At 34.3% G+C, this 17,667-nt stretch overlaps 1 protein-coding gene and 1 non-coding gene across 2 annotated transcripts in view; one reads left to right on the forward strand and one right to left on the reverse strand.

The window, feature by feature from the left end:
• Positions 1–929: 929 nt before the first annotated feature.
• Positions 930–17,667, reverse strand: part of LOC138714609 (tyrosine-protein phosphatase non-receptor type 5-like) — a 64,979-nt gene continuing 48,241 nt past the window's right edge. Inside the window, exons 8-9 of the mRNA XM_069846633.1 lie at positions 15,928–16,110; positions 930–11,659 (exon numbers count right to left, since the gene is read on the reverse strand). Of these exons, the coding sequence (XP_069702734.1) occupies positions 11,566–11,659; positions 15,928–16,110 (277 nt within the window). The 3' untranslated portion in view covers positions 930–11,565. The remainder of the gene's footprint in view (positions 11,660–15,927; positions 16,111–17,667) is intronic.
• On the forward strand, positions 3,854–3,925 carry TRNAN-AUU (transfer RNA asparagine (anticodon AUU)). The gene has a single exon. It is a non-coding gene; the product is annotated as a tRNA-Asn (tRNA).

Below are 17,667 nucleotides of genomic sequence, written 5' to 3' on the forward strand. Positions count from 1 at the left end.
CATTTCACTTCACCTGAAAATGTGTATTAATCTGGAAGCTGATAACTATGAACTATGTTCCTGACATCCGTATTACTGTAATGACTGAACACTCAAGTACGATTCATGGACTAGAAAGATGTAGAGTAATAGAGAGATTCAATGACTTCATATTTATGGACCTACAACTTCTTGGTATTTCGGTCAATGGACAGGCACTGACTTTCAACTTCGAACAATAACTAAGTTTCAAGTCATTTGGGTGCTTGTGTCGACATACTATCCCTTCATGAACCTTGTATCTGATAATAACCACATCTAAGGCATGGTGCAAAAACCTAAAAGCCTCGCAACACACCCAGTATATTCTTTGTTTGTGGAATAAATTCTAACAAATTAGAATTAATTTTCAGGCCAACTAAATATGTCCAACACATATTACTTAGAAAAATATGTTCATAAAAAGACATCTATTTCCGGGCACAATCACTTAAAGTAGCTGTAATATGATTTGATGTAGCATTTCAATTGATAGTCTGTTGTTAATATGTTACATAGCAACGTAATTGTTTTTATTTGTTATTCAATTCAATGCATGATTCATTCTATTTATTAAACTGAAATGTAATTTAAGACCTTAATAAACTGAATGAATCATACATTGCATTGAATAAAAAATAAAAACAATTACGTTGCTATGTACTGGTAACATATTAAAAACAGACTATCTATTGAATTTTTTTTTTTTTTCGTTGTTGGTAACTCTATAGCATCTATTAGATGCTTTATGGTTGTGCTAACAGATGGAGTTACTTGTCAACAATGTGACATTGAAACATATGTTCAGGTCTATTGAAATGATGCATCAAATCATAGTTAGAAGCAGAAGTTTTGTCAAGGTAATGGGATATGAAGTGTTGTCTTCACTTCGTATAAAGTAATCATCATGATCAGAAATTACGTCTTTTATTATAATAATTGCATAAATTAACCTTAATTGTAATCTTTGTACATTTGTAATAAGTAATATTTATGTTCCTCAACACTCTCTCTATCCATCCAGAAGTCAGAATCTCCAGAAAAAGGACTGAAGACTGATGACAATGCAAATGATCTCATTAATAATACAAAATAAATACGAGGGTACTATTACTAATGAAGAAACAAACAAACACGTTTGTATGAAAGCTTCAATTTACCACAAACATTGTCATTAATCTCAATTCAATTTCTCAAGACTTAGCATTATACATCCTTTACATTTTTCCGTCGAATGTGCACAACAATTTGATAGATAATATTACATACATGTGCAAATCATCCAAACAAAGCTTTTTTTTTTTCCTTGCACTTTCTGTATGAACATCTGAATAATTAACACAATGAGGTACGATTATCACTTACTTGCCAATGTTAAAAATGTTACAAATCCATCTTCCTGTCATTCTGGTTAACAAGGAGGACTATGAAAGAATGACACTTTCTGTCCCACTAATACAAACTGAACAGCATACCTAGTAGAACATTTGGACAAAATATATTCTACTTACGAAAACAGTTACATTATGGACTGCAGAGTCATCTATTGTAACAGCCTGACCAAGATCACACTACAAGTCTCACTTTCTCTGGAAGAAGGAAAATATGCATTATCTTATCTTTATTCGGACCTCATCACCATCTGTATGGCATGATACGGTCCTGAACTGCGATGTATCTCAACTGTTTAAGATTATTCTGATGAACTTACTAACAAATACAGTACAAATTAAACTACAAATGCTATTTTGGCTTCAACCATCTTCCCACTTTACTTATACCATGTACAGGTTTAGGAACTATAAAAACAAGCTTCTGTGTGCACCAGTGGCGTAACAAGTGATTTGAGGCTCTGTTACAAAGGAATGTAAGGGGGGGGGTCCCTCCAACGGCATCAATATTACTCACTTATATATTATAGTCGAACCCCTCACGTTTACACTTTTCCACGGACTCTGAAAAAATAGTGGAAATTATTCAGGGGAAAGTGTAAATTATGGGAAATCAGTGGCGGTTCCTCGGGGGAGGGAAGGGAGGAACGTCCTCCTCACATTTTTTTTTTTTCTTTTGAAAGTAAATACCAAATAAAATATGTGCCTTGAAATTCGAGGAAGATTCGATAATTTTTTAAGTTCTCAGTATAAGAAAACCTCGGTTGATCGAGTTTTAAACGACGAGTGCTCATGTGCTGCTAGAAAAATGTGAGAAAGATGCGAGATTGTTTGTGTAGAGGAAAGTCAATCCATTCCTCCTTTACTGCAGTTAACACACACAGACAACAGCGCACTAGCGGCCAGAGAAAGAAGCAGACTTTCAAAGCACGTAAATGAACGGATAGGGAGGAGATCCTCCTCTGAATCAGCGCATGGGCGGGAAATAGAAACCGACTGGTCGTGCAGCAAGCTCGCTACCGCTGCCATCTAACGATGATGCACTCAACCAGACTATAACACATCTAGAAGGAGGCAACAATAAAAACAGTTTTAACGCAAAGCTATGAAAGATACCACATAAACTTTTTTAAAAATTATAAATAAAAAATTTTATTCATTGCACTTTATATAGACTACTATTCATGGTTTGAAACTTCAAGGATATTTGAAAGTTAAAGTTGGGTTTATATAAAACAAAGAGGAAGTAGTTAGTTCTACGTTAGTATCGCAGGTCTTTTGGCTCCTGAAATTCATTTCCATTCATTGTCTACTAGACAGGGCAACAGCCACAAGACCTGACATTTTTCAAAAGCATGTGATACTGATCTTGTAAAATGTACATGTGGCAACACAGACCACGTGGGTGGGTGCAGTGTTCTCGCTTTCCTAACAGATTATTTCCCATTCCCATTTCCATTTCTGTAAAACGGTTCCGGTTACGTGTTAGTAGCTGGTCTCTTTCAACATGTGTGATGCTGTAGTGTGCGCGAGAAATACTGCGAGGTTGTGAATTTCCTTGCAATTGTTAATTTGTGCAATTATTCAACAATGAATGGAAGTGAAAATATAATATATTTTGTAAAATTTAGGAAACTCAGTTTACAAGAACAGATTATTGCTATACAGAAGGGAAGGCCAACCCCAACACTACCTAGTCTTAAATGTGTACATGTAGGCTAATTTGTAGCATGTTTCATTCAAGAAGGTATCATTTCGTGCTGTTAACTTCTTTCCTCCTCTTAAGAAAAACGCAGGAGCCGCCACTGTGGGAAATGGTTTATGCATATCAAGAACAGTGTTCAGTACATAGCATGATTTGTAATCAATGCTTGTAACTTTTATATGGTAACACACAGGAATACAATAGATATAATTTAGAAAAGGTACATACACATTATTTTAACCACTTTTAAATATCAAAATATAAGGTCTACACACATATTTCAAAACACATCATCACACTAGTTGTTTTTTTCAAAACCAGTCTGTTATTGAATAATTTCGAGGGAAAAATTGTTCCGGAGCCGGGTATCGAACCCGGGACCTTTGGTTTAACGTACCAACGCTCTACCACTGAGCTACCCGGGAACTCTAACCAACACCGATCCAATTTTTCCCTCTATATCCACAGACCTCAAAGCGGGCTGACAACCGTCAAGCAACCAACTTCGAGTGCACACTAACTCCGTGTGACTTAAATTGTGGTTTTCTGTTAACGAACAGTGACGTGTATTATGCAAATCAAGATTTCAGGTATAACTCCCTGTAAAGTTGATTTGAATAATTTCGAGGGAAAGTCACACGGAGTTAGTGTGCACTTGAAGTTGGTTGCTTGACGGTTGTCAGCCCACTTTGAGGTCTGTGGATATAGAGGGAAAAATTGGATCGGTGTCGGTTAGAGTTCCCGGGTAGCTCAGTGGTAGAGCGTTGGTACATTAAACCAAAGGTCCCGGGTTCGATACCCGGCTCCAGAACAATTTTTCCCTCGAAATTATTCAAATCAACTTTACAGGGAGTTATACCTGAAATCTTGATTTGCAGTCTGTTATTTTTTATATCTCTTATGTCTCATGTTTTCTATTTGCTTCTCTAGTTCATAGAGTTTATCAAAAATTGGATCATCTTCTGTAGCAAAAAGATACCTTCCACAGTCTCTAAAGCTACAGCTGCAATTGCTCTTGTGAGAACACGAACATTGTCATAAAAATCACCACCATTAGTACCAGCACTGTTATCCTGGAGAGGGTGTCGAGAATGCTCTCCAAAGTTCGTTTCCCACCAGTGATCACAATATCCTTCATGATGGTCACAGAAGTTTTATACCTCAATCTACATGAACCGACTGCATTTATAGCACAATTTACGTTGGTAGTCGCAATTTTATGTTCAATTTTTCTCCATTTGACGGAAACAACATAAACTGCGGGGAGTTCGAAATCACGACAGCGTAAATACTGGAGAAAAAATATATTAAATAGATCCAAATGTTTGGCCAAATGCCTTTTATTTCTGGGTTGTTTATGTCAAAGTTACATCAATTTAAACATGTTTCGAGGTGTTTATAAGTGATACGGTCAATTTATTTTGCCTATTTTGTCTGTTTGAGGGAAATTATCCTTCTTAATGCGAGTTTAATGTTGACTATCTTACAGTTTTACACAACTATCAAGTACCCTTAAAATCTTCTCCCATCCACCAAATTTCCACCAGTGAAAAGCGAAAATGTGTATTGTCTCTAAATATTGGCTTACAGCAAATAAAATAAATCTGCCAAATAATGAAGTGATACTACAGTTGTGGTAGAGAGAAGTCCATCTAAACTAGCTTCCTTCAAACGTGGTCCAGTTACATCACTTTAAGTAGAACAATAATTTTCTGTGATGAAAACTGTTCCACCCAATAGAAGATGTAAATATGCATCTTGTGGTATAATGTGCAAACAACGACAAGATATGTTGCATAAATATTATATAAATTAGCTAGTAAACTATATTATGCCTTTTTCTAAATTTACATGCCTTTTCATGTTTGTAATTTTGCCTACCTATTGTGTCCTTTTTTTACATGTACAGTGCCTTTTCCATGTCTTAATTGCCTTTTTTTGCCTCTCTATTGTGCTTTTTTTTTTTAAATATACAGTACCTTTTTCATGTTTTAATTACCTTTTTGTCCGCGTATTATGCCATTTTATAATTTACAGTGCCTCTTTCATGTTTTAATTGCGTTTTTGCCTGTCTACTGTGTCCTTTTTTTTAATTTATAGTACCATATACTGTATTTTATTTCATGGAGTGCAGTTTCATAGAAAGGACTTTGCCGACAGACCTTCTACTGCCCACTACTAATTGGTTGTCATAAATAAATGTCTTTCTTACTATGACGGAAATCTTGTCTTCTCCTGTTAGTAACCAATCACAACCCTTGTTCAGAAGAATTGACAGGATCCCGTCAAATCCACGTGGAGGCAGAGTTGCTGCATCTTTTCCGAATTCCAAGAATCCCGTCAGTCTCACTGTCTCATTTCGAGGGTCACCAGGATTGTGGCAACTGTGCAATGTTGGGACGAGGGGACAGGATGGAATTGTCAGAGGTGTTTGTGTAGGAAGTCATAAATCTGTAAGTGGGCGTTCAAAGGAGCCACCGAACTGCACTCCTTGAAATAAAATAGAGTATACCCTTTTCATGTTTCAATTGCCTTTTTGCTTGCCTATTTTAAATATTATATATGCCTAAAAATCCTGGCTCTAATTATAATAGTAGGAAAATTGAAAGGACCAAGAAAAAAAATGTTGTAAATGACGGGAAAACGTTAATTGAGGAAATGTAAAAGCAGAGTTCGACTGTAACATGAAACGTGTCTGCTGTAGCATTTCATTTTTATCCAGAAATATAGCAAATCCACTTTTGATTCCTGACAAAAAAAATGAGATTACCCTCCCCCTTGTCATCTTACATGCTGTCTCTAAAGTTTCGCAAAACAATTGAACATATCAAAAAGCGCATAAGGGGTGGAGGGTGGGACAAACCTATGCACACTTAGGCCGTTATTATGAGTCCATTGCGCAGGAAACGGCCGAAAAATTTTGTCTACAGCCCTCCATCAGAACCGGGTTATTTTAAGTGTAATAAATGTACAACACAATCTCCCAGTTTTAATATACTGTAATAAAAACATATAAGAAAATATTTTGAACCATTAAACTGTCAATCAATGATTAATGATGATGATTTCATCATTATAAAGATAATATCACGAAACCCCCCCACTCACCCACAAAAACAGTGTCTGCTGGTCCATTAATTACGCCACTGATACACACACTAGAGGTGTGAAAATTATTAGAATAATCTTAATTTTAAAGGTTTTTTAATAGTTCCTTCACAAATATTAATTGAATTGATGAATATTGGTATATATTGCTATACTGATGTAGGATATATTTACTACTAACAATGCCGGAAAGCATTGTTGTACATTGATATTTTTCTTATTTTACAATTGTTATGGGAATTCAGAAATTATTATATTATGTTGGCGGAATTGGAAACATAAAAAATGATATGCACAAAACAGATGTATACGTTCATTTGAACCTTCACAACAATGTAAACGCAAAGAACAATTTGTTTAAAGCATTTCTTAATTAATTTTTGATGTTTCCAATTCCGCCAACATAATATAATAATTTCTGAATTCCCATAACAATTGTAAAATAAGAAAAATACCAATGTACAACAATGCTTTCCGGCATTGTTAGTAGTAAATATATCCTACATCAGTATAGTAATATTATATACCAATATTCATCAATTCAATTAATATTTGTGAAGGAACTATTAAAAAATCTTTAAAATTAAGATTATTCTAATAATTTTCACACCTCTGTAATAGATGAAAGGAAACTAAAAGGGGGAAAGGAATTTACAAAACTTACAAAAACATAACAGGAGTAGCAAAACAGCACTAGTTTGGAAATGTTAAATTCACTCCGTCTCACTGGTGCCTGTATTATCCAATGTACTGTAACATTGCTCTTCACAAACCATATTGTAAAAAATACAATGTTAATACTAACTTCTTCCCAACCAATACACATGTCACAACATCCAACATTGAATTTAAATACACACTTGAGAGTGGCTAGCTTATCGCAGCCATCTTAAGGCCATAACTCTTTTTAAGTTTAACTGTTATATCATATAAGTACAGGTTCAGAGGTTTCATACAGACAACTCTATAAATATGGCACACTCATTAGTAACCAATCTCTTGCTCACTACATCATTTATATACAATTAATAAACTCTAAAAAAATAATAATAAACATAATTAATTACTTATGACAGACATTAATGTTAATGCAATGTTTCACTATTGCCCTCTTGCTGCAGAACAGAAACAATTTAATATTCAACACTTCATTGTGTGCAGACCTACAAGCCAAATCATATTTCAGGTAAATACAAGAAATTCGTCAAGTCATTCTAACTGCATATGCCAAATATTACACTGATTTCCCTTTATTAAATTTATTTTCGTGATTTGTAATATTAATATTTCATACTTGAATAGCTTTACCATTTTCAAGAGCATACATACAGCTTCAGACTGAAAATAAATGTATTGGTACAACATTTTTACTGCAAAATGCTGTAATTCTATGATATTAATAAATAATAATTATACACTATAAAGAACAACATTTAGAATTTAAAGAAATCCCTTATCTATTACTGAATTTTGAGTTCAAAATGACGAATGTATTACTACATCTTCCTGAAGCATTTATATAAAACTGTCCCAAATTTTCACTAATAATAATTATATCTCATAAATTCTAATGAATTATTTTGTATTATTATCTTTGTATCATCTCCGTCACCATTATTCTTCTTCTTCTTCTATTATTATTATTATTTCTATCATCAGCATTATTATTTGATCTCTGTAAAATTTATGTAGACTACTGGACTGTACCTGAGACGAGCATATGCTCATTTCGGGTATCTATTCCTGCTTGACAAAATTCTGCGTATGCCACTGCTCAGGAATTTGATATCTGTGGATTTCACCTTTCCCTTAAGTTCTCTTTACTATCCAGCTGTCGTATCTGTAAATTTTGACAAAAGCAAGCGTTTGTTTTATAAAATTTAAGCATATTTTGTTTCTTGTGATATTATTTCTTAAGGGTCTTTTAATTTATAACTTTTGCATTTAATATTAATTATACCCATATGAAACGTTAAAATCTCATAAATGTCTTGTCATAAAGCTATCTTCTTCCGAAGCATGTTATTATTTGATGTATATTAAAATTTGTTTTTCATACAGTTATTATATGCAACTTAACTACCTCAGCATGTGAGTGTGTATGTAAACATTAAAATAATAATTTTATTACTGCAATACCTAAGTTAGTGCTATAAAACAAAGTATGAAAAATTTCAGTAAAACATTTTTAAAACTTTCCGAACTGTAATGTAAACACTGTTAAAAATAAAACTAATAAAACATTCTGGAAATTATCGACAAATTTACGGAAGATGAAAATGGGCTCAAATGTTTAAATGTCTTGCCACAAACCTGTGTTTTAGGACAATGTGAAAAAACTGCATATAATCAAAAAATACTTTCACCATACTAAAGAGAAAAATCTGAACTAAAAAGTAATGAAATAATGTAACTGAAAAACCGCATTTCTTTTGAATCCCTGAGGCTGTATGTAATGACTCTGGAATCAAGAACCTAATTTTCATAATCTGGGTTGCTGTAACAGCTGAGGGGAGGTGGGTAACAAAACAAGTCACCACAAACTTCTGGACTTTCCCCACATACAGTGGGTCGTTTTTGTAAACCCTGATCTTGGCTACAATCAGAAATGATAAAAAAATGGGGAGAGGGCAAAAATCAGCAGACTGTTACTTCCATTACTTCATCATTTCAATACTTGGAACAGATGACGAGTCTGATTTGAAAGGTTTCATTGGAATTAATCCAGTTTCAAATTCTGACTGGTTTGTCATTTTTTTTCTCATCAAGAGTAAAATCTTTACATCCATCCACTTGTCCGTCAAAAGGCCAGTATTTGATTTCTGTACCATATTTCTTGTTGCATTCTAAATTAAAACGTCTCCCCTAATTTATTATTTTTCCTGTTTAAAATAGTATATTTTAAAGAATGTCAATCTTCGTTAATATAGTTGTAACTTTGGATATTTCACAGTTACTGAAGTCTAGCATCTTGATTTAATGCAGGTGATGTGCTGAACAATTTGCTGTTGTTTTTACTTATTTCCTTCAGACATTGTTACCTACTAGTGATGTAATTTCTCTGTTTCCTACCATGTACTGATGTTTTCTGTTGTTGGCATTTGGTTCCTCTTTTTGGCCAGTGAAAAGTATTTCAATTTAGTTCTGTTATTTCTGTAGGTGGGATTTCTGACACAGTAGTGCATTGTAAACGAAACTCTCAATCAGAAGTAACAAACTAAATATTTTGTGGGATCAGATAACATGATCAAAAGCAACAGGTAAGATTCCAAAATATAGAATTTGCAAACTATTTCAAAGCCGTTTCTTCCACTGATGCCAGAGATCTTGTATTCATATGTATTTACAATAAATAAGCAATATACAAAACAAATGACTATTCTCTACATCCAACCAGTAATGACGGGGTCGCAAATGATTCGTGAAGTAGGTACCAACCTTTAACTAAATTTTACTTAGGAATATATTTATAATAATAACTTTCATGTGTTAAATGTAAACTAAGTTTGTAAATATCTAGTTGACTAATTGAAGCTTAGTTTACATTTAAAAGTGTGCAATCAAGATGTAAAATTTTAATCATATATTAGTGCAAAACTCTTGAAAATATAGTCTTTAATCTTATGATATGAATGGTTATGAAAATTACAATTTTATACATGAAGTCTGCTTTCAAAACAATCATCAAAATTCTGAACAACAGCTCCAAATCTTGGCTGTAGGTAAACTATCCGAAGCCCGTAATTATTCAAAATACCAATTTCGAATATCAATTAAAACACATTTCATCTATTTTCTCAACAGTGTAACTTTCACAGTATTTACGAGACCGATATTCATATCGTACTATGTCTTAATAAACAAATGGCAGAAGACATAAAAATAAGGACGGTCAACAGGGCTATCAGCTGGACAGAAACAACTATTCTTTCATATTCAAGCTGCTTTGCCTCTGCCCCACTCACAAAACAACTATTCATACACTGTATCTTGAAAGGTGGAAATCATTTTCGCAACTTCATGTCAAGCTTAAACATGTCCAGATATATTAAATTTTCCACTAAGTACAATTAGCCTTAACATTCAATAAGGACAATTTCGAAACTGAATTTGCACTTTGGGGGAGGGTCACTGACTTTTCTATCTCAAATGTTTTCATTAGGAACCAAAATTACCTACTTACATCATTCCAGATTTGGCATGTATTTACCTCTTAAATCTTGTACATAAGTAATATTAAAAAGAAATGCAACTTACGCTATGATGAAAAAAAAGGAACTACTTCTAATGCCATTTAGCACTGTATCAGTATTACATTTAATTCTCTTCATATATAATATTACTCTTTCTATGTAAATGATGGACAAATGTTACTCTATGTTGTGGGTCTCTCGTGTACTTGAACCATGTTGTAACAGACCTGAAAACTGCTTCGATCTAACCGTAGGATTCCTCTACTTTACAAGACAGTGCAAGTGCACGACAGACCTGCATCATTGATCATCGTAAGAGTCTGAGTCTTGTAAATGTTAATATTATTTTAGGAATGTACTTAATCCAAGTACAGGAGAAGAAGGACGTGGATGAGGACAAAAAGAGGTTAGAATTATTTATGGTCATTCATTCATTCTTTTTCTTAATTCCAAACATCGTGATTAATGTCTTTAGTCACCTACAAAAAAATACAACAATTACGAACCTATGCACAGACCTAACTTTGGCTTCTTCTACAAACTTGTTCTATTGTCTTACAAACATCCAACAGACTAGTTGTCAGTAGCAGTAAATACTGACACAATATTTTATACAAAAATATCATTACATTTCAAGAGACCTAAAAAAGACAAAGATAATAATAATAAAAGATTCGTAATAAGTCTGATATAAGAATTCTTCAAACTTTTACCGTTATCTCCTCTATAAATAATCAGATACAGCTTAAAGCTTAGTCAAATGAAGATATGAGTCCATTGTCTCAGTGTTTACTGCTACACATGGTAGCTTACTTGATTGTACCTGTCTTCATCTGAAATCTCAGTGTTTATAAATAGTCCACATGTTTATACAACCAGGGCCTAACGACAGCTACGTGACTATGCGCAGTTACTTTGTACTATAATATACCTTTAACAATTATCTAAACCACTGACCTTCGTCTAGGCCATCCTGTTCTACAGAGGGGAGGGGGGCCTGGAAACAACTTCCCCAATGCGTGTCGTGCCCGGTGGTCAACGTGCACCCAGCACAATGACCAGAGCTAAGGTTCAGATCGCCGACTGGTTCCTTAACAGCCCAGCAGTGTTGCTTGTGATTCGCCTACGGTGACAGAATCTTGAAGAATACTCACTCGCCTGACTGGTCAGGTAGAGAACGCTCGAACAGACACAGGGCCCGATGGACAAACTCATACTGCTCTGCCGTTTGGATCATCCCTCCTCTGAAATTGTGACATAACCATTTATTATTATTATTATTATTATTATTATTATTAAGGAGCAGATTCCTATGTAATTAAATATTATTTTTGTGTGTGATAAAAAACAATGAACAAAGTTAAAAATTCCGAACATGAAGTTTCAAGTTTAAAACCCGAATTTTATTTCACATAGAAACACATATTTTCACAAAAAAATGATGTAAATACACATTTTCAGGAAATCTATTATAAACACATAAATCTTGCAATTTTTTTACTTAAATAATTTTTTTACAAGAACTTTTAAACATTTTTAAACTAAATCAATTATGTCACTCAGAAGTACGTAATATTTTTAAGAATTCTTAGTTGCTTAGTGTTTCTAAGTGCTGTGTGGTGTATCCGTGATCCATTTTCGTAATAGTATCGCCTCAATTTCTGAGAACTGCTAGGCAGCATACCAGTGTTATTATCAGAGAATAAATTAACATGGACAAGGAGGAGAGATCTTGCAACACATAATTAGGAATGTTTATTGTTGCTGAAGATGATTTCATTCCACTCTTTGTTTGTGAAACACAACAGATAAGAGCTCGGGTATGAACATTATTTAATTTAAACAAATCTCTCGACTCTCGCTCATGTCCATCAAGTAAGGCAATACATTTTGTTGTGATTCCCTGTTATCGGGCTTCGTCAATCGATATCCTTGAAGATATACTGAAAGATGGTGGTTGTTTAAAAAACGATTTGGCTTTCCTATTAGCAAATCTAAGCTTTTTGTGTGACTCCATAAAAAAACTCGAAACATCCAAAAACCTGTTGTCTGAAACAGTTAGGGAGGTGCGTGCCGTGGAAATTAAACTAGACTCACTACCACGTTCAGAAGCACAATTACTAAGGGACAAATTCCAAAATGTGTTTGGGAAAAACATTGGCTATAAAAAAATGTGTAAAGTTGCTCAAGTATTGGAGGGTGTGCCTGTAGGTGAAATTGACGGTGTTTGTGTTTGTGACATTCCTCTCTTTAAATATGCACGTCTGACATCCTGTGATGTGGAAAGATCGTTTTCACAGCATAAGTCGTCGTTCAGAGATAATCGGCATGCATTTGTGATGGAGAATTTGGAGATGACCTTTGTTGTTCACTGCAATTCTCGGCCAGCTACTAGCACTGAAGTGTGGTTGGTGAGTACCAGTAACATTTTTTTTTCCAAGCTGACTAAGGTATTTTTGTCATATAAAAAAAAAACTTTTTTTTTTATTTTTAGCAAATATTTTCGTACTTTTTAGTGCATAAAAATAAATATATTTAATTTTTTTAGCATATAAAAATCCGCTCCCTAATTATTATTATTATTATTATTATTATTATTATTATTATTATTATTATTATTATAGCTGTTGATATAATCAATCAATCGAACTGATTAAAAATTATCATGTGGTGAAGCAAACAAAACTGTCTTGTGAAGTCTGTGTTTAAACGACATTTCATTCAAGTTGAGAGGACGCGAAGGCATTTCTTTCCCCTTCTACTTGCCCTGAGTCCGTCAGTGACGGAACAGTAGCTGTTACCTCTTATACCTGAACCCCCCCAAAGTTCTACACACAAGAAAATAAAATATTGAATAAAGTACATAAGTGGATATAAAATACAGTGACACAGATGTTTAACAATTACATTGAGTATATTTTAATGCTTTTCTTACAATATTTTCAACTAATAATTAAATTAAGGAATGTTAGTTTGTATCATGAAGTCAGTGTAGATTGTCCCACTGTGTATGCTATAGAGTAGCAACTAGCGGTGAAAAAAAATTTATCTTCTGTTGTCAGTAGCTTTTTAATGTGCGATATAAACAACAATAAAATGCAATATTAGACTCTCGAAATATAGATTACCGGTAAACATTTTCAATAGTAAGAATTTTCACTAAGTTCAAAATCAATTAGTCGAATGTTAGTGAGATGGACAATAGCATCTTCCCCTTCACGGATGGTAAAGAGTGTGAGTAGAGGGAAAGGCCTATCAAGCAAACTGAAATGAGGATTAGTCAGTCAACAGTCCAAAAACTGGTTCACACTCGTAAGTAAAATCAATAATATATCACTCATGAGGAAACTAAGCCACGAGATAATAGGATAGTATGGTCAGTTCCTTTCCCCCTCCATTGCACACATTACTGTTATTTCTTGATTGAAGAAATATGTGATTCAGAGAAAATATTAAAGTTGAATGAAGAAAATGCTACTCTTTGCTCAAAATGGAGTGACATTTTTATATTTTTCTCCGACAAAATGATTCCTTGTACACAAGTCCAGAAATTGAGCTATCTCTAAGTCTTCCTGGACATCCCAAAAATCCAAAATGAGTTTAGAAACTATTCGAGCCATGCTTGCTATCTTCATTCATTCACAGGTTCTGCCCAAGGGCAGGTCTTTCACTGCAAACCCAGCATTCTCCAGTCTTTCCTATTTTCTGCCTTCTTCTTTGTCTCCGCATATGATCGTCGTCTATCATCTGATATCTTCTTCTGACCCGAACTCTTCTCCCGTTCACCATTCCCTCCAGTGCATCCTTCAGTAGGCAGTTTTTTCTCAACTAGTGACCCTGCCAATTTCTTTTCCTCTTTCTGATCAGTTTCAGTATCATTCTTTCTTCATCCACTCTTTCCAACACAGCTTCGTTCCTTATTCTGTCTGTCCATTTCACACGCTCCATTCTTCTCCATATACACATTTCAAATGCTTCTATTTGCTTCTCTTTACTTCGTTGTAATGTCCATGTTTCTGCCCCATACAATGCTACACTCCATACAAAGCACTTCACTAGTTTCTTCCTTAGTTCTTTTTCCAGAGGTCCGCAGAAGATGCTCCTTTTTCTATCAAAAGCTTCCTTTGCCATTGCTATTCTCCTTCTGACTTCTTGGTAGCAGCTCATGTTACTGCTTATAGTACACCCCAAGTATTTGAAGCTGTCCACTTGCTCTACTGCCTCATTTAGAATTCGCAAGTTTACCTTCTTTACTTTTTTTCATATGACCATGGTCTTCGTCTTGTTGGCATTTTATCTTCATTCCATACTGCTCACAGCTGTCATTTAGCTCCAGTAGCATATCCCTTAGTATCATCTCCTCTTCTGCTAACAACGCCATATCATCAGAAAATCTTACACACTTTATTCTTCTTCCTCCCATATAACCAACTTCAACATGACCTGTCAGGAATTTGCTACAAAACTGAGATCCACAGAAGATTTGCTTAAAACAATTATCTACTAAAAAATACTAGTAGTTTAAGTAGTAGTCAAGCAGACTGAATATTTTTAGTGTGTAAATAAATAGAGTGAGTATTTTAATTCCTTATGGAGTGAGAAAACAGTACAAGTGTATAGCAAACTAACAGAAATGTTCGAAGTAATTTTTTTCACATGTTGAAAAAGTCTGGTGACCTTACATTAGGTAAAAGCATTAGTAGAAAATCTAAACTAAAATATCTACGAGGCGCGACCAGAAAATAAGTTTCACTTGGACCGTTTACAGAACGAAAACACAATTTCATGGAAAGATTTATTGGAACAGATACAGCAAATATTTTTTTTTTAATCCAATGCCACCAGGTTGTCTTTTCGACATTTCTGGTCTTCTCTCCTGGCCGTGGCTTAATTGTAACCCACTTCTGAGGTTGGGGCGCCTGGAAGGCGGAGTTACATTACCCCGATGATGTGATAGGATGATTATGATAATGTGGTGCCAGGAGAGGTCTTAAATCTAAACTTAACCTAAATTCCAGACCATGGACAAACACAGGAATAATCCCCTTTAAGGAAAAATTCCTGTGCTCTAACCGGGAATCGAACCCGGGACCTCATGAACTATAGCCAGAAGCTCTGACAACTAGACCATAAGGCTGGTCATACAGCAAATGTTGAACTATCTTTCAACATATTTCCTATCGGAACCGAGACATTTGTCATACCGTGGAATCAACAACTGTCACACACTGGTTTCAATCTCAGGTGGCAGACTTCTACCGACACAGGGATACAAAAGTTGATCCCACAGTATGACAAATATCTCAATTCTGGCAGGAAATATGTTGGAAAATAGCTCAACAGCTGCTGCATCTGTTCCAATAAATCTTTCCATGAGCCTGTCATTTCTTTCTGTTAACAGCCCCAGGGGACCTTATTTTCTGGACGGTCTTCGTAATATGATATTTGAATATACATCTGCGAAGCACAATGCTAGTGAGCAACTTCATAATGCATGCAAAACTATACAAACCTGTCATATCTCATTTGACAGACGATTCCAAGAATGTCTACTTTGTTTTCTTCCAGAAGTTGCATCATGCCAACTGAGACAGCGATGAAGCAACCAGTTCTGCCAATCCCAGCACTACAATGAACGACCACAGGACCGCCACAGCTCGTTCTGCTCACTGCACACTCTTCATTCTCAGTCACACTGAAGCAACACATGAACAATCATGGCATCTGCTAATGGACACATCTGTATCTCTCAGAATATAGAGTTCACAAAACAATGTACGATCATGTGTTAGTAGGATAACTGGTACAAGGCCAACCACTGAAAGCTGAGCATGCATTCACAGTTAAACTTCAGATGATACTCTTCCAGACATTCTTGCCACTAGAGAAGTACAGATGAATATAATGAAGATGTAGAGAAAAGTGTTCGACTTATTTATTTGGAAGAAAAGGAAGTAAAATAACCAAGAAATATTTTCATTTAGCATGAAGTGGTATCCAGGTATCTATCAAATTCCAGCAGAATTAATACAAGAGGGTGGAATTTATTAATTCTGTAGTGCTCGGGAAAAGTGGCAAAAGTAAAAAATGTTAATTTTACAACAGAAGGAAAAAAAAAAAACTGTCTTCACACTGGTTTATGTCGATTTGATTTTCTTCTGTATGAATTATTGTAATGGGAGAAATACTTATGTCTCTTTTCCCAAGCTAGCAGATGTTGTCAATAAATTAATAAAAAAATGTTTGTGGAAACTGACTTATGCCACTTTTCCCAAGCACTACAGAATTACGGCATGCGACCCAAACCACATTTCTAATTTAAGTTTTGTACCCTCCAAAGATGTGACAACTAAGTTTTGGATGCGTTTTCCCTAACCAAACTGGTACTTTACTTGAAACGCGAACATGTTTGTTGCAATTTTCTCAAAAATGGCTCTTACGATTTTCTTAAAATTTTGCACACGAACTACATGTACCAATATCTAAAACATTTATTTGAAACTATTTTTTGCACTTACACTAATGACGGAGATGTCCTATGTCGCGCGACTTTTGAATCACCCTGTATAGTAACACCTGTCAATTACCTATTTTCTTTTAACAATGGGCGACAGGACTACCAGGGAAATATCAGTGTATACCTGAGCAGTTGTTCGATCATGAATGCTGAAAAGTGTATCTCATTACATACTGAAAACTTTGAGTTTAAAGTTCTACTAATATTTTTATAATTTTATTTTCGTTTGTACTAAAATATTGATGATTTTCTTCACAAGACATTCAATTAAACAACATTTGGCATGGATGTTAATTTTATGTAAAAATATGTAATTATTTTTAAAATACGTAGTTTTAAACTTAGTAGTCTAATTTGCCAACATTTTGATTTTTCAGACAGTTACATACTAAAGAAAAAATATGTAATTATTTTTAAAATACGTAGTTTTAAACTTAGTAGTCTAATTTGCCAACATTTTGATTTTTCAGACAGTTACATACTAAAGAAAAAATATGTAATTATTTTTAAAATACGTAGTTTTAAACTTAGTAGTCTAATTTGCCAACATTTTGATTTTTCAGACAGTTACATACTAAAGAAAAAATATGTAATTATTTTTAAAATACGTAGTTTTAAACTTAGTAGTCTAATTTGCCAACATTTTGATTTTTCAGACAGTTACATACTAAAGAAAAAATATGTAATTACATAAAAATCCGAATTCTACTGATATCATTTCATAAAAAAATTATG

This window comes from Periplaneta americana, chromosome 15 (assembly GCF_040183065.1).
Source record: "Periplaneta americana isolate PAMFEO1 chromosome 15, P.americana_PAMFEO1_priV1, whole genome shotgun sequence".
Classification (NCBI taxonomy): Eukaryota; Metazoa; Arthropoda; class Insecta; order Blattodea; family Blattidae; genus Periplaneta; species Periplaneta americana.